This window comes from Pantherophis guttatus, chromosome 1, assembly GCF_059756535.1.
Source record: "Pantherophis guttatus breed Tessera chromosome 1, ASM5975653v1, whole genome shotgun sequence".
Lineage (NCBI taxonomy): Eukaryota > Metazoa > Chordata > Lepidosauria > Squamata > Colubridae > Pantherophis > Pantherophis guttatus.
The window spans coordinates 291,520,599-291,543,119 of record NC_142063.1 but is presented as its reverse complement, the minus strand read 5'-3'; the positions used below and the strand labels follow the sequence as shown (position 1 = coordinate 291,543,119).

The 22,521-nt window shown below is 37.8% G+C and overlaps 1 protein-coding gene across 1 annotated transcript in view; it reads left to right on the top strand.

Moving 5' to 3' along the window:
• Positions 1-22,521, top strand: part of ALK (ALK receptor tyrosine kinase) — a 641,419-nt gene that overhangs the window by 596,132 nt on the left and 22,766 nt on the right. The window contains exons 16-20 of the mRNA XM_087883123.1: positions 4,138-4,320; positions 7,659-7,760; positions 8,427-8,579; positions 8,958-9,065; positions 18,500-18,689. Of these exons, the coding sequence (XP_087739249.1) occupies positions 4,138-4,320; positions 7,659-7,760; positions 8,427-8,579; positions 8,958-9,065; positions 18,500-18,689 (736 nt within the window). The remainder of the gene's footprint in view (positions 1-4,137; positions 4,321-7,658; positions 7,761-8,426; positions 8,580-8,957; positions 9,066-18,499; positions 18,690-22,521) is intronic.

Here is a 22,521-nt window from a genome sequence, read left to right as displayed (position 1 = left end):
ATTGCTGGCAAGGGAAAACATTGCATAGTCAATCTTCACAAAAGACAGAGAGCAAAGTGGATAAAAGATAAAATGAAGCACGTGCAAAGCGCGTACATGAAGCGAACCAGTAGTAACAACGGTTGAAACCCACCACTGGTCAATAGGTGGACAAAATTACCAAATGCAATCTGAACGTCTGGCTGACTGTGTGACAAACCACAGTAACAGCAGAATAAAAGAGAAAGAACTAGAGAAAATCACAAGATATAAAGATCTACAAATAGAAGTAGCAAAACCGTGGCAAAAGAGCCGAGGTGGCGCAGTGGTTAGGGTGCAGTACTGCAGCTACTTCAGCTGACTGCTAGTTCAGCAGATCAGCGGATCAAATCTCACCTGCTCAAGGTTGACTCAGCCTTCCATCCTTCCGAGGTGGGTAAAATGAGGACCCAGATTGTTGGGGGCAATATGTTGTTCATGTTGTCTTTGTTGTAAGCCACCCAGAGTCCTCGGAGAGTGGGCGGCATAGAAATACGAAAAATAAATAAATAAATAAATAAATAAATAAATAAATAAATAAATAAATAAATAAATAAATAAGAATGAATGAATGAATGAATGAATGAATGAATGAATGAATGAATGAAAGAAAGAAAGCAAAGATAGTACAAATAGTAGTGGCAGCTGGGGTGCGGTCCAAAACATCTAGAGCAGGAGTGTCAAACTCGCATTGTCACAGCAGCATCACATGACGTATCGTGACTTTTCCCCCTTTGCTAAACCGGCCGTGGGCGTGGCCAGCATGTGACGCATCCAGCCCGCAGGCTGCGAGCTTGACAGCCCTGATCTAAAGCATCACTTGAACACCATCAACATTGAAATCACCATCAGTCAATTGCAAAAAGTAGCAGTACTTGGAACAGATCATATCTACGATGATACCTTTAACACCATCAAACAACAACATCTTGAGAAGGGCTCTATAGGTGGACCAAAATGCCAAATCCAGTGTAAAATTCTGGTTGACTTTGCAACATAATAACAACAACAACAACAACTTGTTCAGTTCAGTTGACTGAGTGTCATGTTTAATGAATACAGATTAATAATAATAATAATAATAATAATAATAATAATAATAATAATAATAATATAATTGCAAAAGGCAGCTTTACTCACAATATCATCTTACATCTTGTGATGATACCTTTAACACCCTCAAACCTCAACATCTGCCTATTCCAGGTCCTTAGGAAGGACTCGATAGGTTGATAAAAATGCCAAATCCAGTCTGAACATCTGGCTGACAGTGCCATGAACCATAATAATAATAGCAACCCCAAAGAGAAAAGGTTGAAAAAATATAAGCATGGTATTGCTAGGAAAACAGGGGGAAATTTGTTATGCAGTTTCTGTTCCTTGTTAAGCAGACTTTTTTTAAAAAAAAAACTGCAATGCTATTTATGACATTTATGTTCTGCATCTCTTGTCAAAGTTACTGCTGAATGGCATATAATTATTTCATGGGAATATAGTTAGAAACAGGTTTTATGTCTTTAAGTCTGCTTTGTACTAATCTAGTGCCCCCCCCCCAGATGTATTTAATTGTATTTCCAGAATACCTCAAGCCCAAGGGTTTGCCTTTTTATAAATATCAAGACAGCTGCTCCTATGAGCATAGACAGATCAGATTGTGATAATGTTGCAGAGCACCAGTGTGTGATATTTTGTTACTTATTTTAATTTCTAATGCCATATTTCGCATTATTTGTTTTTCCAATGACAGCTTGCATAAACATTTTAAAAACAACGTGTAAAATATAATTTCTAAATCATTTGCATAAAAATACATCGAAATGGAAACAAATGAAATGGGCTAAAAATAAGTAAAGGGATAACAACAAAGAATAATAAAACTGCAGGAGTTAACAGACTCAAAAGTGTAATTAAAAACCCATAATGCGGGACTAAGTAGCAAAAAACAGAAATTAAGTTACACGGCTCAGAAGCATTAAAATGTACTATATTTATCACGAAAGGAAAACAAATCCAAATGTCAGGAAAAGTAGATAAAAAACTATAACTCTGCACGATGCTCATTTTCCCATTTTGTTAGGATTACAATTGCTTGTTGACACTGTTCCTTGCAATTTTCTCTTCTGTGTATATATGAGAAAAAGGAACAGACTGGTATTTATAGGTGTCTACTTTAGCCAACAGGAAAAAAGAATACTAAAATACCATTCAGTGTTCTCTAGATAAACCATACGACCTATCATTCATTTTAGGGGAATGAAAAATCCTTCCATTTCTTAATTCCTCAACCCCTCTTCAGCAGCGACCATAGTGAAAAAGTTCACTAGAAAAAGTTGCTGTATGATCATTTGCTTTGGGAGTTGAGTGAAGCAGACCTCCTGGAAATTTCAGGACCCTGGAGACATCCCCACATAACCCTTAATCACCTTAACAACAAAAGAAGTCCAAAAAAAATCACACTTGGCTCATGAGCATTTCTCCCAAATTCTCTTCTCCTTTGAAAGCATTTCTATAGGAAATTCTCTTTTATTATCTCGAATAAGACCCATAGAGGAACAAAAAATGATATTATCACCCATTCACCTTAGGCAGGAGGAAATATAAAGAGCAAGGGGAAAGCATCAAATTATTACAGAAAGATCATTTGTTCTGAGCTCCCTCTAACCTATACCATGCTTAATTCTATTGTACAATTTAGGGACAAGGAATGTACACCAGATATTAGAGCATTAGGTTATTTGTCAAAATTGTCTAGGGAACAGCAATTTGAGTTCCTACATTCCTACATGTCATCCATCCCGTCACCCCCCCCCCGTCACCCCCCTCTCAGTTTTTTGTTGTTGTTGTTTTTGGCAACACTCAGTTTTGTAGCTGAAAATTGGTGGCATCATAATTCTGAAATAAAAACCATTCAGAAACTTTGCTATAAACTTAAAATCCTACAGTTACTTCATTTCTTAAACTTAGTATAGTCCTAGAGCTCAAGACATAGATTCTCGGACAATTTGTGTTCTCATCATGCCCATTACAGCCTAAGGTAAACAAAGATTTGGTCCAATCTGTTCGGTGATGGCTTTCAAGAATTTCCCATTAGTGATTTATCTGCACTTTTATTTGGGAAGTAGCAAGAACTGAATCTTGGTTCATCTGAATGGCAAACCTGAATTTTGGCACCCTGTTTTTTCTCCCTTGAAAGTCCTATTTCCAAATGCACCAACTATACGTGTGTGCGGGGAACAGGAGGTGTTATAAGTTTCCTCATATTAATTATTTCAGTACCAAGCAGTGGTGGTTTTATTACCGGTTCTGTGGGTGTGGCTTGGTGGGCGTGGCATAGTTGGTGGGTGTGGCTTGGTGGGCATGGCAGGGGAAGGGTACTGTAAAATCTCCATTCCCGCCCCACTCCAGGGGAAGGTTACTGCAAAATCCCCATTTCCTCCCGAGCAGCTGGGACTCGAGAGGCAGAGAATAGATGGGGGTGGGGCCAGTCAGAGGTGGTATTTACCGGTTCTCCAAACTACTCAGAATTTCCATTACTGGTTCTCCAGAACTTGTCAGAACCTGCTGAAACCCACCTCTGGTACCAAGGAACACAGCACACACACACACACACACACACACACACACACGCACACACACACACACAAACTAACAGTAGACTTGGTCTAAGAAATTCAATTCCTGAAACAGGCAAATGTGTTTTACTCAGATTTAATATTTTACATGTGCTTATACACTAATTAGAGGGCATTTATCTCTCACATACCAATGAGATATAAATTATTTGAATGGATATATTTATAGACAGGGCCATACTCCATGAATCTAACTGGTTCAGTAACATCATATAGATTTCTTCCAGTATGTGTATATCCTAGGACTGCTGTGTAATCTGTACTGTAGATGACCAGAATTAGGTTTAAAAATTTAGGTTTTGTTGCCTTGAGAGAATTGTCGAATGTGTATGTACAGCCATGCATACCATACTACAAAGCCCAAGGAAATGTTTAGTCTTTCTTAGGAAACCTGTACAAACTCTTGATCTCATTCTGATGGTCTGTGCCTTCTAGGGCATTGCAACAAATACTTATGCAAGTTATTTTTCCTTCTGTTGAACTGCAGGTGGTGGAGGCGGCTGGAATGATAACACTTCCTTCCTCTGGTCGGGAAAATCCTTGCTGGAAGGCGCTACCGGAGGAAAATCCTGCCCCCAGGCCATGAAGAAGTGGGGGTGGGAGACAAGAGGGGGTTTCGGAGGGGGTGGAGGGGGGTGCTCCTCAGGTGGAGGAGGCGGAGGATATATAGGTAAAGTGGCTTTGTGTTCAAGGTGTCCCTTTCCCTCCCTTAGTGCTAATACTCAGCAAAATCTTGAAATATTTTTTTTCCCTATAATTGACATATCTATATTTACCCTGACATCTATCTGTATATTCAATTTTTCATAATGCTGCATATTTATACAGGGTGTCCAAGAATCTGCATGGTTGTATTATAGCAATTTATCCATTGCTAGATTTTAAATTCTGTAGATAACCTTGGCTAAAAGGGAAGGAAGGACAGCTGTGAGGAACTTCTGTTTTTCCAAAGGCAAAAAAAAAGCACGTCACTTTTCACAGCTTGACACTAAGATATGTCTGGAAAGTGATCCTCAATGTTCTTTGCTTTCCAATTTCAAATTGTGCAATGTCCACTGTGCAAAAAATGGAAATCTACAATTATACAATTATACCTGATTGATTTCAACTATACGTTTTTAGGCTCTTTATTGACAAACGATGACTTGGAAAAATTGTATGCAGAATTCTTGACCCCTGTGTATATATATTGCCTTTTAATACTAGATGAATATTGTCAAATATATTTTAATGAAAAAAAAACCAGAGAAAAATCAACTTTGATGTGTGTGTTATGAAGGCTGGTGTATATCCCCATGGTTTGGATTGAGAGCGAGACATTTATTTGGCATTACTTTGTGGCATTAAATCTCTGCAAATTACACTAGTATCTCTGTCAAACTGATAAAATACCCCTTGGCATTAGTGCAAGTCCAAATCTGTGGCATAGCCAATGTGGCAGAACGTTTGACAAAAGTATTCAAATGCATCCTATTTGGTGAAAAGAAAATGCTCATGAGGACATGCCATCAACCTTCAAGATTCTGCTGCAAAAGTTTAAAAGATGGTGATGTTTGCTTTTTGTTCCTTAACATTACAAAAGAGCAAATCACACAAACCATTGGGTGGTATGGATGTGGTGGTGTCAAAGAACTGTTTTCATTAAGTTTTTTTTTTTACCATGAATATCCTCAGTCCAAAGTTCAAGAGATTAAGCAAATAAATCAGGCCTCTTATCTTCCTTGCAAGTAGGTTGCCAAGAAATTTAACAGTGCCACCAGAATAGAAGACTTAACAAGAATAGGTCTTAGTACTTCCTGGCTGTTAGACACTGCCTAGCTTAAAATGGCCTTCTCAAGGAAAACAAAAATTTTGCCAAAAAAAATTATCTTCAATCACTTTGAGCATCCTGAATCCCACTTTTTCTCACTTATAGGTAAATTATGATACCTTACGTTACTAACACCTTTGACTACAAGTGAGGTAGATGTGGTGACTACCATGTTTGTATTAGATAAATGTTTTAAGTTGATTGTTTGTATACCAGAATGTGAGGACCAGTTCAGGTTCATATCAAAAACATAGCAATCTATGCTGTTCAGAAGAATTTACAGAAAATCCTGTTCTTGGCACATTGTTGAGTGATGCAAATGGTACAGATGACCTTTTACACCAAACTAAAAGCACATTATAGTAACTCTATCATGGTAATCAGCTCTTCAAAAATATATTTGAGAATCTCAGGGGAAACTAATAAATACTTACAGCATTTAATTTAACTGCATACATATTACATAAATACATCTAGCACTCTCAAAAGATATTTTGGATTATAATTGCCAATAATCAGGAGAGATGTTATAACCCAAAAGATTTATCAACACTCTCTCGTATGTACATACTTTCTCTTGGAAAAAATAGAATGATGTCTCCTCTATGAATATTTAAATTTACCAATGATTTAGTTATGTATTCTACTCTTGAAAGAGCAACTGGGATTGGTTGAATGATTGGTTGGTAGATTGATTGGCTTGAACAAAAATTAGAATAGAGTAGAGTAGAGTAGAGTAGAGTAGAGTAGAGTAGAGTAGAGTAGAGTAGAACAGAACAGAACAGAACAGAACAGAACAGAACAGAACAGAACAACAGAGTTGGAAGGGACCTTGGAGGTATTTTAGTTCAACCCCCTTCTTAGTCAGGAAACCCTAACCATAGGGTTAAATAAATAAACAATAAATTAATGAACAGTTTCATAACCCAGTTTAACTTTGGCTGCCATTTCAGAATGACCATATTTATCCATAAGTTTCCATACTGGAGAGGTTGTTGTAGACTAAATAAGCTAATAAAGGAATAGTTACCTAATTATTACTACTTGGTGTGTATAGTTTAACTTTTGCATATCATGATATTTTCAGTCTTTCACTCAAATGGCTGTACGAAGATTATGTTATGCCTTTTTTCCCTAATTTGTCATCTTTTTGGCTAGGACTTTGCCATAATGTTCATCTACTTCATTAATAACCCAAAAGTCTTGTTAAACTGAGATTCTGAATGTTAGAAGCTTAAAAAACCATTAAGCTGCAACCATATGGAATTGATTGGATATTTTGCCAGACGTATGCTTTTTTCTCTGTTAGATGCTTTTTGTTTTGTAGTGTTGATCATTGGTATAATTTATTTACCTGCATTTGACAAATACCAAAAAGGTAGCCATGTTGCATGAAAAAATGTTTAGTGTCACCTGAAAGATATATTGTGGCATAAACTTTAGAAGGTCAGACTACTTAATCAGATCTATTCCCACTGGTGATGAATAGATAAAGCATGTTTGAAGTATAAACAAATTCTTGAAAATGAATAAGTACTTTCTAGTGCTCCAAAGTTGAGTTTATACATGTATTCCAATTGGCCAAATGTATGTGTATTAAGTACAAGAATTTTATAAATCTATGGTAGACTAAAATATTCCTTCTTTGATTGTTCAGAGTGAACAATCAAAAGAAAAAGTTACTTAGAGGCCTTGACCTTATTGCTCTGTTATTGGAGAGGGAACTCACAAACCTTCATGTACTTGGAGTTCCTGATCACAAGAGGTTTCTTAAGATGGTCATTTTAATTGAAGTTGGAATACCCAAAGTGAATTATCAAAACATCCCGTGATTTTTGTTCTGAGTGATATCATTTTTAATATGTGGTAACTTATGGTATCTAGTGATCTGTTATCACTATGCCAATGGACCATTATATCTATTGGATTTAATTCTATATTCATTTGTATTCAAAATATAATTTTATCTCTTACACTAATTGGCCTTTTGGCCTCATAATCCCGAAAGATGGTGAGTTATATTTTTTCAACATTCATGAAGATGTATTTATATCAGATTACTCACATAAAGCTCACACACCAAATTATGCTACAATGGATTATTTAGTCTTAAGGTGCCGCAAGAGATTTTGTTGCTCTTTGATGTGCATTAGTGGAATCCATATAAAAATTATTTAAGATATTTTTCAATTCCATAGGGGGCAATGCAGCAGAACAAAATGACCCAGAAATGGATGGAGAGGATGGTGTATCCTTTATTAACAGCCAGTATGGTTCACTCTTTACTCCTGCGTTAAAAGGTATTTTCAGTTATTTATTTTATCACATGTACAGATAGAATATCAGCAGTATGTCTTCTGAAACAGCTTAAAAACATTCCATGTTAAATTAGGCATTGTAAAAACCTCTTAGGAAGGTATTAAGTTCTACATTCCTAGAGAACAATCTTTTCTAAGATGATGTTCTCCAGATGTTTTGACTACTATTCCCTTAATACTGAATTATTATGCCCAGCAAATATTCTGGTTAAGAACTATAGTTCTAACATGACTGGGGCAATACCGTGTTGGGGGAGTGATCTCCAACAGAGATGAGTAGAATCTGGAGCAATTCAAACCAAGTATCTTCCAGTAAAGGTGGAAAAGGGAGTGGGAGTAATTTTGCATCTCCTCTTCTGAATATGTGCATTTGTAGTAAAATCCGTAGATAAAAAGAATCACGTGAAAATATAATTTGGGCATAAATCATATGTGCAAGTAGCAATATTATACTACAACTGAAAATACAGGGCAGCTATTCCTGCTTACCACCCCCACCCTGCCCCTTCCAATAACCAAAGCTATATGACCATATCAGTTTTGCTGGTAGTTTCACAATTATCCTACTTACTGGTTTTTTATTTAGGGTGAATCTTTGACCTACTACAGGTATTATCCAAAGCAATAATTCTTTCATCTACTCTCTAGTGACAGAGGGGCATGGTGAAGTCAGCATTAAGCTATATTTGAACTGCAGTCATTGTGATCATGATATGTGCCACGGAGATTTGAAGACTCAGGAAATTGTTTGCATTTGTGGCTATGGATATGTGTTGGCTAATGATGGTGTCTCTTGCATAGGTAAGACATTGCATAACAAACATTAATTCGTTTGCTCTCTGACTATGTTGGATTACCCTCAATCAGACTCCATTGCTGATTTTGGATTCTGATTACAGCGGCAAAAACAAATTTTTAGGGCAGCTCATTGTGGAAGTTTAATTGATAATTTGTGCAATTGTACTAATTCTAGCTCTCTTGCAAATATTTAGATACTACCTCCACGTGGCACTACATTTTTAAATGTGTGCATCCAAGACATCTTTTTTACTAGTCCAAAAATATGTGGGTCCGTGGTTTTCTACAGATACAGATTTATTTATTTTATTTTTTTTGAATGGGAAAGTAACAGGAAGAGAAGTTGAAAACAACTAATGTGTTGTCATTTTTGTATTTCAGATGAACTGATCCTGCCCACCAAGAATCCTCCTCTTTCTTTGGTCTTGTCAGTAGTGACTTCAGCTCTGGTTGCTGGTCTTATTCTAGCCTTTTCAGCAGTTATGATAGGTGAGTTCTTTGTTCACATCCAATGTATAAATTATCCACACAACTCATTGACTGACTGACTGACCGACTGATTAATTGATTGATTGATTGACTATGTGCCATCAAGTTGGTGTTGACTCTTAGTGACAACGATCTTCTCCAGGATGATCTGTCCCCTAATAGGATCTTCAGAACACCCAATGGTGTATCTATTGCCACTGTAATTGAGCCCATCCATCTTTCTGCTGGACATCAACTTCTCTTTCCTTCCTCTTTTCCCAAGATTATGGGCTACTCGAGGAAGTCTTGGCATAGCACATTCACAATATGTAATTTGAGACTGGTCATTTGTATCTCAAGTGAGGATTCTACATTGATTTTTTCTATGGTTTGTTTGTTTGTTTCCTTTGCTATCTGTGATATTTTCAAGTGTCTTCTCCAACATCAAAATTCAAAAGTGTCGATGCTCTTTTCATTCTACTTTCACACAGTTCAGTTTTGTGGAATATTATTCAATAGTCTGCAGTCTGTTAAGTCTCCTTTCTCTGGTATTGTATATAGACTGACCTCTTCCAATCTGTTGATTACTATGTCATTCTCCGCATTTGGTCGCATAAGTTAGAACCTTTACTGATTTTTCTTCCATTGCTTGCCATATTTTTATAGATATTGTATCAATTCCTTTAGCCTTTCAACTTGTTAATGACTGGGATACTGATCTAACATCATCTTTTAGTGCTAGAGGTAAAAAAAGGAATATATTCTAAGATATCTTGCATATTGATATCTTTACTGTCCAGAATTTTAGTAAACACCTTCCATCTTTGTTTGATCTAATTTAAAGCAATTACTATCTGTCCATTGGCATCCTTTAGTGTACCAATTCCAAATTGGAACTTTCTCCCTGAGTTTGGAGATCTTTTGGAAGACTTTCCTTGTTTTTTCATGTCTGTTTCCATCTTGAATGTCTTTACAGATGACATTGTACTACTGTTTCTTACCTCTTCTAACAGCACTCTGAAATTCTTTTTTCTTTTTAAGATTTTTGTCTTTCTTGGCTTTGGCTTCTTTTTTTCTCCTTGGCAATTCCCATTGTCTGTTCTGACATGCTGTATGCTTTCTTCTGTTTCTTGATCTTTGGCAGTCTCTCATTCATCCTTAATAACTGCTTTGATTTCATTCCATAGTTCCTATCAATGAGGTTTCCTATCAATGAGATTCAGGACTACAAAACGATTCCTGTTGTTCTTCTTGAAAATGGTGAGTATCTAGTCAAGATCCTATCGTGGAAACTGTCTGGCTTTGTTCTACTACTTTATCTTGACTTGGAACATCCACATGTTTCTCAATTAGTCCCTAGGCACAACATTGCTATTATAACTATTCTATCTCTAGATAATCAGGTTTTTGTATAATCCATCTGGTGACTTCCATATATGTAACCATTATTTTGGTTGTTTCAAGAAGTGTTAGCAATACAGAAACAAATCAGTCAGGCTGATGAGTCATTCTCCTACTTTTTCTGTTTCCTAGGCTATATAGATCTATTTTTCCTCCTTACTATTTCTAACTTTGGATTTCAGTCTCTCCAACCACAAGGAGACATCTTGCTTGCATATGTTCTGTTGATTCTAGCTTAAACTTGACCATAAAATTCACCAACCACCTCTTCTTCTGCATCAGTGGTTGGGACATAAACTTGGATAATCAATATGCCAAATCTAATTGATATCATTTGGGCATTGACTGCATTGTACCATGTACTGTCTTTGTTATATCTTTCTGGACCATGAAAGCGGTGCTGATTCTTCTTTGTTTTTCACATCCTGAGTAATAAACAATATGGACTTCTGACTGAAAGTATCCAATTCCAATCCATTTCAATTAGTTCACACCTAAGATGACAGTCTTTGGTAGATACACTTCATCTTCCATTGTGCAGAGTTTTCACATGGTCAAGTTTCTTACATTCCACATTTCCACTGTGATTTTGCAATTGCAACATCAGATATTTTTCTGCATGCAACATCAGCAACTAGACATCCCTAAAGCTTTACTATAACTGCATAAGCACCATTATTACTCTGAAAGATCCTCAGTTGTTCCTCAGTAATATGGTGAATGCCAGCTGACTCAAGGACCATCATTTAGCACTATACTGTCAGTTATTTTATTTTGTATATCTGTATGGTTTACAGGAGTGTATTTATAATTGCCTTCTCCCATCCTGTATGCAATGGATGCCTTTGCAATTGTTACTAAATAATCATTTGTCTTCCTGCTTACTTTAACTAGTCACCTGGAATGATGTTCATAGCTTGGGTGACCCTATTGGGAGTCTATATTCTTGGCATACATTCCTGGTGTTCTCTGCTTATCCCTTCCTGGAACATATACTTACCCCTGCCACAATAAGGCAGCAAAGCAGGACTTAAGGAGGCAGAGACATTTCCTCCTATGTATCAACTGTGTAACCTGGTGCCCTCAAGGCAAACTAGGAATATGGCTAGGCTTGATAATATTTCTGTGATCCCAATGCATTTCAATGGCACAAGGTTGGTAAAGCTGCTTCATTTACTAAATGACATGAAAAAGTATTTATTTCAATTATTTTAAATATTGATGCAAGTTAGATGCCATTGCATCTGCCCTTTGAAACATCTTTGGAACATCTTAACCCCCCCCCCCACAAAACAAGATCATCTCCAGCCCTCCTCACCTTCCATGAGAGCTTAAACAACTTGTCTAGGGGCTCCAATGGAGGGATTTCACATTGGGGGTGGCCAATAGATTAACATCTTTTTAGCTAGGTTGATTTTTGTATAATATTGTATTTATATTATTCAGTTTTATACAGTTTTAATATTGTAAGCTGCTCAGAGTTAGGGTGTGGTAAGATAGGTGGCCAATGAATTTTATAAATTGCAACGCTATTGCAACGCTCTCTACATGGGGCTCCCCTTGAGGAGCACCCGGAGGCTCCAGCTGGTCCAGAATGCAGCAGCGCGGGTAGTGACGGGAGCAGCATGGCGCTCCCATGTAACACCGCTCCTGTGCGAGCTGCACTGGCTCCCAGTTGTCTTCCGGGTGCGCTTCAAGGTGTTGGTTATCACCTTTAAAGCGCTCCATGGCATAGGGCCTAGCTATCTTCGAGACCGCCTGCTGCTACCAACGACCTCCCATCGACCCGTGCGCTCCCACAGAGAGGGCCTCCTCGGGGTGCCATCAGCCAGACAATGTAGGCTGGTGACCCCCAGGGGGAGAGCCTTCTCTGTGGGGGCTCCCACCCTCTGGAATCAGCTCCCCCCAGAGATAAGGAGAATCCAAGACCTCAGTGCCTTCCGTTGCGCCCTTAAAACCCATTTATTTAAACAAGCCGGGCTGGCTTAAGATGAAATTTTTAACTGTTTTTAAATGTTTTAAACGTTTTTAATTGGTAAATGAGTTTTAATTGGGCCAAATTTATATATCTTTTAATTGTTTTTAATATTTGTTCTGCATGTTTTTTAATCTGGCTGTACACCGCCCTGAGTCCTCAGGGAGAAGGGCGGTATAGAAATCCAATATAAAATAAAAATAAAATAAATAAAATAAATAAATAATTAGAAGCAGATTGTTTTCAGGAAGATTCAACCTTGATTGCCATTTATTCTAGGATGCTGCCTTATGCTGAAACAAATCAGTACAATGCATATGTTCTACCACTGAGCCATGGCTCTTCTGGTTTCACATATAGAAAATTCAATAGTCAGCAGGCTTTTAAATGAGATTGATAACATATGCATTGTTTCTTTGGCAGGCACCATATTATTCATGCAGTACATTCAGTAAGCTATTTGATGTGTTTATGTATGAGCTATGTTCATGATTTCATGTCAGCTACCTTTAAGAATGTATGATAGAAGCAGCAGCATCATTGGAAGTAAAATTGTGAATAATTGTCTTAAAACCCTTCAGATATATTCTTCACTGCGATCCTTATAACATTATGCAGAACAGGCCAGCTCTGTAATTCTTATTATTGTGGCTGGGAAGGTGAGAATAAGCAATAAAGATTTGATTAGGATCATTTTATGAATTCATTAGAGAGCCAAGATTCAAACCTGGAAAAATATGGTCTTGTTATTTTGAACCACAGAATATGATTCCAGGACTAGATCGTGCCTGCAACCTGATAGACAGTCATTTCTTCTCCAAACAGCCAATAGATTAGATGTAAATTTCTGGAGTCAGAGCAAATACAATAATTAATAGATACGCTTTAATTACCTTTTTAGAAATTAAAAAAACCCACTATATGTGTGTGTACAGATTGCTATATTTTCTAGCTGCTCCCCACCTCCTTCCCCTTCCCAAAGACATTAACTTCTTATACTCTCATTACAAGATTTTGAATGAATATTTTATTTGACTTTTAAAAGCCATCATCCCTGTATTGGGAGAAATTATAATTGGTTTCTCAAATCCTGTCCTACATCTTGCACACAGCCTAGTAATTTATCTTTTGAAACAGAAATAATGTCACTGCAGCAAAATCTACAACACAGCACAGGGTTAAACTTCTCAGAATCAAGAACGTGCTGTGGGAAATTTTGTGCCCAGTTCCAATTACTCTTTTAAAGTAACTTTTTACATGTCCAATTAATTTTGATCTACACTCTACCTCTCCACCATTCCCACCCACCCTATGCAGCATGTATTGCTCCCACAGGATTTTGAAAGGTTAGAACAGAGACTAGCTGAAGTCTGAAGTCCATATAAAGTTATTTATTTCCTTTTTTAAAAAAAACTTTAAGGGCTTTGCAAAGGCAAAATAATATTGGAAAACTAGCAATGAAGATAGGCTCTAAAATACATATTTTTAAAAAATATTGACATTATTTACACGTATGTCCTTATTTTGTGTTTTGTATGAATCATCTCAAAGTTCAGATGAAAAAATATGAAAATTGTAGAAGGGGGTTCAATTCAAACCTTGCAGGTATTGTCTGATCTCACAAAGCAGAAATACCATTTCAGTTTTGCTAGCAGGGGAGAATGCTTTTTAGGGAAGGACACGGTTTATTCATCCTGCAACAGATTAGCATCTTTTTAAGGCTGTTTTATTATTCAGAAGAGACCAAATTTATAATGTTAGTAATAGTTAATATCTCCTATTAACCTGATAAACATATAAAGGTATCCAGGGCCCAATACAATTTTGAGACAATCTTGGGAACAATCATTAAATAATGGGAATGATAAGCATTAAAAATTTTAACTGCACTGCAAGACAGACAGACAGCATCATCTTATCCTAAGTACTCCAGGACTGTATATACCATATTTTTCGGAGTATAAGACGCACCCTTTTTCCCCCTAAAAGAGGCTGAAAATTTGGGTGGTTCTTATACTCCGAATGTATCTTTTTCAAAGTTTTTTTTCGGCCCTAACGAGGCACTAGCGAGGCGCTAGCGAGTGAAGCAATCTTCCCAGCTTTGCCTGCTCCCTCGACTCTCCGCTGTGTTCCACTGTGCTCTAACGAGGTGCTAGCAAGTGAAGCGATCTCCATGCTTTGCTCCGACTCTCTTTAGAAGCTTTTTTTCAGCCCTAATGAGGCGCTAGCCGAGTGAAGCGATCTCCCCGTGCTTTGCCTGCTTTTCTTATTGCTGCTTCCTCTCAGCTGTGCCTTAGAAGCACAGGGGATCCCCAAGCAGGGGATAAAAAACCAGCAAACTAATGTGCTGAAGCTGACCAGACTAAGGACGATAGCCAGATGAATACCTGGTAGGCAGATTTTTTTTTTCCTATTTTTCTCTCCAAAAACTAAGCTGCCTCTTATACTCTGAAAAATACAGTAGGTACTCCTCGACGTACGACCACAATTGAGCCCAAAATTTATGTTGTTAACTGAGACATTTGTTAAGTCAGCTTTACCCTATTTTATGACCTTTCTTGCCACTGTTGTTAAGTGAATCATTACAGTTCATAAGTTAGTAACCCAGTTGTTAAATGATTCTGACTTTGCTTGTCAGAAGGTTGCAAAAGGTGATTTCATGATCTTGGGACACAGCAACTGTCATAAAAATGAACCAGTTGCCAAGCATCTGAATTTTGATCACATGGTCATAGAGATGATACAAAGGTTGTAACTGTGAAAAAACAGTCATAAGTCACATTTTTCAGTGCTGTGGTAACTAAATGAACTGTTGTAAGTCAAGGACTATCTATATAGTAAGTACCATATTTTTCAGAGTATATGACACATCTTTTTCCCCCCAAAAAGAGGGTGAAAATCTGGGTGCGTCTTATACTCTGAATGTAGCACCGCCCAGCCTCTCAAACGGAGGTTTCAGAGGCTGAAAAAAGCCTCCACACAGAGCTTCAGAAAAAAAGCCTCCAAACAGAGTTTCAGAAAAAAAACTTCTGAAACGAAGATCAGAAAAAAAGCCTCCGAAACAAAGTTTCAGAGAAAAAGCCTCTGAAATTTCATTTTGGAGGCTTCTGAAACAGAGTTTCAGAAGTTTCAGAGGCTGAAAAAAAAGCAAGGCACAGAGCTCACATCCAACGAACCTGTTGCTAAAATTAATGTCTGGGAACAGGTGATTGGGGGTATTCCGTGAGGCCAATCCACCCACCAATCAGCTTTTTTCTTATTTTCTTCTCCAAAAACTAAGGTGCATCTTATACTCCGGTGTGTCTTATACTCCAAAAAATACAGTAATTATTAAAGAAGGTAAATGAGTCTCCCATTTCCCAGGTTTGGGGCTGCTGACAGCAGTAGACTCCTTTGGAGAATAAAAACCAAAACTAAAGTTCAAATCATATCATTGAAAACAGTTTTCAGGCCCTCATAGAAAAAGAAACCAAAACAGAACAGAACACTAGATCATATTTAAAAGGAAATGACCAACCGGACCTCTGAGGATCAGAGGAATAACAAGGAAAAGAATTGTAGTAGTTGGTAGATACCATATGTAATTTGATATGGACCAACTAGACAGGCTGACTTACATGAAATATGCTGTCTTGGGCGCATGAATCAGAACAATTGCAAACATACTTCAAGATAATTTAAGGTACCCCTTCCTGCTGTACCTTCTGGGGTCAGGCAATGTGAATTTCATCCATGTGAATTTCTGTCACATCCTCTCTGACTTTAGAATGTTGGAAAGAAAGCTGAATCTGACAATTCATAGTTCCCCATTACTACTCATTGGACTGGACATACCACAACATAGCAAATCTGTCCATAAAAGCTTTATTGCAACATACTTCTTTTCCACCAACAGGCTCTTGCTCTGGGTCAACCTTCTAGACCAGGGGTCCCCAACCTTGGCAATTTTAAGCCTGGCGGACTTCAACTCCCATGGCTGGGGCATTCTGGGAGTTGAAGTCCTCCAGGCTTAAAGTTACCAAGGTTGGAGACCCCTGTTCTAGACAAGGTGATGTTGCCATAAAAATATGCATTTAATACTCAGTCCTTTACACTCAGTCTTTTAATACCCAATTCAAACAAAAATCTCAAACCCTACAAAGTAGCATACAATGTTTGACTTTTCCCAAAAGTTCTTGTACTATTTGGGATGAAGTACTGTTCCAATTACTGTTATGGTTACTCCTTTTCTAGTTACTACCAAGCTCTTGGCAAAATTCCAAGCTCCAGGCAGGACTCCTACCAGAATGTCCTGTTCATCATAGCATGTGATCCAGGCAATTGAATGAGTCCTCTTGACTGCTTGTAACAGCTGCCAGTCTCCAGACATTGCCTCCATTTCTCAACTTTGGAGATAACCAATCACTTTGCTCATCATTTTTCCTCCTACATCCACCCCACTCTCCATACTCTGTTTTGGCATTTGCTTTTGTAAGCTGAAGGCTTGGATTCAGTGGGGCTGCCTCTGGACATCAGCACATCCTTGAAAAAAATCAAGGAGTGCTGCTCATTTATCACAGGCAGCTGCAAAACCAGTTTGGGTGCTCGGGAGTAACTAGTTATGTTATGAGTGAAGGTATGAATGCAACAGGGAAGCGTTTCTACACGAATGCAGCTAGTTTCCAAAAGAGGAAACAGCAACTCCAAGTTGACTCCCTCCAAGTTGACTTCTCAAGGAGAATTTGACAATGGGGTCCGTAAAGGGCAGCAAAGGTAATAAGGGGAATTATAAAGGGAGACTGTAGTAACAGGAAATATTTAGCCTTGACTAAATATGAAGACTATGAACTATGAAATGTACTCTTCGAATAGCTGAAGATATCATACGAAGATCTATTTATCATATTTATTTATTTCCAGACAGAGATCTCTATCAGATCTGTCATCTCAGAGTATAAAACAAAAAATAATAGTTTTAAGTTATATGAAGGTATGTTCCAGTTACTGTAAATGTCAAAAATACTCCATATAGTAAGAGCAGTTTGACTGTAAGAACTATTACTAAGAGACAGGTTATGAATTCCTCTACATAGGAGGCATTCCAAAGAAATTGGACAGCCATTTGGTCAGAGATGCTTTAATTTGAATTTCTACACCAAGCAGGGGGTAAGACTGAACAACATAAATTTTCCCATATAACTCCATGTTGTTGTTGCAACATCTCAACCAGAGCACAACTGCTTTGGGTGTCCTTGCAGATAACTGTTGGATCCAAGTTTGATACAAACATTCCCCTAAAATAATACTTTTAGCAAGTTGTCAGTCTTTCCCAGTAGTGTTTTCAAGAAATTTTAATACTGTTTCCTCTAACACCTCATCATTCTGAGCTGGTGACGAAGAAGCCTTCCAACTTTCCTGTTTCTGGGAAGGCTGTCACTAAAAGATAGCATTTGGTATCTGAAGCATTAGCTTCAAGGTATTCTGATTGCTAAGAAATTCTGAAGCACCTTGGACCTCTTTCTCCCATTTGATTAGATACATTGAGGGGCTGGCAATAAAGGCAGTTGTTATTTCCATTATAATCATGATAGGTTGGTAGCTCACTGGTGAATGTTGATAGCAAACTGTTGAAGATTGCTTGCCTTCAGAAGTTGTGGGAGCTTCACCACTGGAAGCTTTCTAGAAGAGACTGGACTGCCATCTGTCAGAAACGGTGTAGGGTTTTCTGCTTGGGTGGGGGGCTGGACTAGATGACCTACAAGGTCGCTTCCCACTCTGTTATTCTGTTAAGATCTCAAATCTTCACCCTTGCAGAAATCACGTGCCAATTCTGGATTAGTTCTCTCGGTACAAATTGGTTACAATCCTGTAATAATGCCAAACCCATTATTTCACTGGACAGTGCTCCACATAAAACCTTTTTCTTCATCCTCAATATCTTACAAATAGTTATTGGTGAGTACATAGCCTTATTCTATTAACCTCACTCTTGTTGTCACTCTTGCAGTCAATCTGCACAACACAATCCCCGTATATCTTTGTGTGCTTTTAACCTTATGGCATTTCTCAATCCCATTCCTGATTCTCTTACTTTTTCTAGTGTATCGGCAGAAACACCACCAAGAGCTGCAAGCTGTGCAGATGGAGTTACAGAGCCCCGAGTACAAGCTGAGCAAGCTGCGCACTTCCACAATTATGACAGACTATAACCCCAATTACTGCTTTGCAGGAAAAACTACTTCCATTAGTGACCTCAAAGAAGTGCCCCGGAAAAATATTTCTTTGATAAGGTAAACCAATCTGCCTGGCTTCTTTATGCTCACATTCTAGTCTGTTAGAAAAGTGGACACATCAATTCACATGTACACCTTTTGCTTGGTCTCAGAAGTCTCAAATGAAGTGGAGAATGTAATTGAAATCTGAATTTCTAGTCTGATCTAGCAGTTCTTAAGTTTGACAGTTAAATCTTTTTCCCATGATTGATTGAAAAGGTCATCTTTTCTAGGAGTTGAAGTCCACTTATTTTAAAGACAATGAAGTTCAGAAACACAGTTTCAGTTTCATACATTATTGGTAGCTGCAAGGTCATTTTGACTTGCAAATGTACAGGGTAATAATGCCTAATTGCTGGCATTGCCATGTGATCCTAATTCGCTAAGAAAGCAAAACATCAACAACCAAACTCTAAATCTTAATCAAATGTCTAGAAAGTGTAATATAATTCAAGCACCACTCCTAATGTATCTAGGGGCATGAAGGACAAAGCAAAACCTTTACCATATGGCTTATTTGATTCTCGATGGAGAAGCTTACATAGTAAAATATACAGATACTGTATAAAAAGAACTGCCTACTGGCAGAGTCCAGCCATTTCTTCCCACAAAGCCTGTTAGAGGTCTGTGAATTTCACAAGCAAGACATACATCCAATAGGACTCTGGCAATTGTGTTCCACAGCAAATAATATATAGATAATTTATAGCCACATCACTATGTTTTACAAAGACAAACCACACAATGCTTCCTCTCTAAAGATATCCTGCGGAGACTGATCTTGACTACAGTTGCTAACTTTTCCAGAGGAGGGTTAATGTTTTTCTCTCTGTCATTTTTACCATTTAATTTTCCACCTGAAATTCCTAGTATTTGTTCTAAGGGCACAGTTCAGATATTTATCATTTAAATGTGCAGTTACCGGTACCTTCTACCCAATCAGATCACTTGACTATTTAGTTCAGTATTGAATATCTGGTAGCTAGGGACATGGACAGATTTTTTTCCTCAGAAAACCTATCCAAGTCACTTTCCACTGAAGCTGGTAGTGTCACATCCATCCGCAGTCAGGACACTTTCTCTGCCACTAACTAACCTGGACTTCTTTCAAAGCAAGTGAGAAGTCTGAAGGAATTTCTATTGGGAAACTATAGAAAGGTGAAAAGAGCTTTTACAAAAATAACCCTCTTCAATACTAGGATAATAGGAATGCCATTTGGACTCCTCGGAAGATGCTATAACATTTGTAAAAATCTGGGGGAAAATGTCTATAACACACATACACACACACATTGATACACATATACACATACATAGATGTACGATGGGGGAGAATCACAAGTCAACTTGTTTCTTTTGCTTTTCAGGGTAACTTCCTAATGAAGACAGGTGCTACCCTGCTTTCTGCCAGTGATATCCTAAATTAAATATTGTTAATAAATGTCACAGGATAGTACAAAATTGTAAAACTTCTGCCTCTTCCATTTGAACTGTGCTTAGCTTCCCATCCTTCCAGACCTCTGACCTTAACAATGATCCTTCTTATTTTGTTCTATAGCCACCATGCACAAAGTATGTGGATAGTTTTCTTAGGAAAAACTACAGCACTTTTCACTTTGTGAGAAATTGCATTCTGAAAGTATGCAATATACTAGGAACAAAAGTATCACTATTTAAACATAAACCTAAATCAAACATTGAAAACATTGAAAAGAATTGAAGAAGGAAGCCTCTTGATAACCTCATCATTCCACTATTGGGTATTGATTTTATAAGTTCTAGTTATAAAATTCTGCAAGATCAGTTTTTCAAGATAACGGAGGCTCAGAAAAACCCTCCTCTTCTTTTTTTCTCTTTATATTAGTTTGTGGAATAAAAATTGAATTTCATTTTTTTTTTATGTGTTTTCCCACAGTTGCTTTTCTTGGAAGGGAGCTATCTGTGATGATCTGTTTTTTCGATTTCTTGCTGTTTCCTGCAGTTTTAAAGAATGATTTTTATTCTCTCCTATCTATATAAAACCGCCCAAGTTTTACAATTCCTACACAAGAGAAAATAACTTGCTTTCCCCTTTAATACTCTACAAGCAGCCCCACATACTTTAAAAAATGTCTTTAAAAAGTTTGCAAATGTTTCAACTCAACAATCCCTCAGCCAGGTAACCATAAGTACCTCTTGGGATTTGGTTGTTGCTGCACATACATTTTTTTTTACATCTTTATTAATTGCATCCTGAAATGAACAGTGACAGAAAATCTGTATAATGAGCACACGGGAGAAAATATATAATAGAAAGGTGTATGAGTTATTTATTAGTTCATTTTTTTCAATTTCCCTAAATAATTAACCCTCCAATCCTCTTTATGAAACTTGCACAGTGTCTACAGAAATCATGTTTAGGCCCAGAGTTAATCTACAGTGAATCTTACATCTAATATAAAATTATTTCTTTCCACTTTAAGGGTCTCAAAGGCCAATATTACAGCCAGAAGACTGTAGTTAGCAATTGCAAGAGCAGTTGACACAAAGATCAATGTGGTCATTTGGATGGCTGACATATGTCAGGAGAGAGACAGGAGGAATTATATTTGGTTCATGTTTCTGTGCCACTCAGCATCATTTTTAATACAAGCAACTGTAGTTTCATTCTGAATATCTGGGTTGAGAATTAGTGGCACCAGATGAAATGACTGTATAATACAGTTTCATCTGATCCAAACTTCTTCCATATCTTCCCCTTGATCCTTAATATGAATGCCATATTAAGGATCAAGGCTGAACAGAAGATAACACTTTGAGACATCTCTTTGCCCTTGTAGCTATTATCCTATAAAGACCCTCCTATCTGGTTCCATCTTCTTTTTAAGATATTCTTGAAGCTGGTGAGGTTCAAATTTAGGTTAAACATGTAGCAACAGCAATAGCATTTAGGCTTACATATCACTCCATAGCGCTTTCCAGCACTCCTACATGAAAAAGCATTATTTGCAGATTGCCCCCAATCATTTGGGCCCTCATTTTGCTGACCACAAAAGGATGGAAGGTTGAGTCTACCTTGAGCTCTGTCAGGATTAAATTCTAGGTTTTGGGCAAAGTTTGCCTGCAATGCTGCACTTAACCACTTAATCACAGTGCCACCAGGGCTCCTGCATGTAGGATTCCTTTTTTAAATTCTAAAATAAGCAAAGTAATGATCAACATAGGCATTGTCTACAATGCAAAGAAAGATTTTAATGCTTCTAATGAGCTGCTTGCTTCCTGAAAACTAACCTTGTATATGGAGGTGGGGTGGTGTTTCCATTGGTGCCAACATTAATAAGTTCAACTGCATTCTACTCATTTATTATATTGTTGAAATGGTTCCTGGATGGCACTATTGAAGAGGGATGTTGTCATGAAGCAATCACAATGTACATATTATAATAAAAAAGAATCAGGTTTTAGATCAGAGGTGGTATTCAGCAGGTTTTGACCAGTTCTGGAGAACCGGTTGTTCAGAGAACCGGTAAATACCACCTCTGACTGGCCCTGCCCCCATCTATTCTCTGCCTCCCAAGTCCCAGCTGATCGGGAGGAAATGGGGATTTTGCAGTATCCTTCCCCTGTCACGCCCACCAAGCCATGCCCACCAAGCCATGCCACGCCCATCAAGCCATGCCACGCCCACCAAGCCACACCCACAGAACCGGTAGTAAAAAAATTTGAATCCCACCACTGTTTTAGATGTCACAAGATTTGGGGGTCGGGTGATCGACAGTGCTGATATTGCTTGCTGGTTTGTTTTTCTTGGGTTGTAAAAAAGCAAGCACACCTACCTCTTCTTTTGGAAACTATGGGATTCTAGTACTCC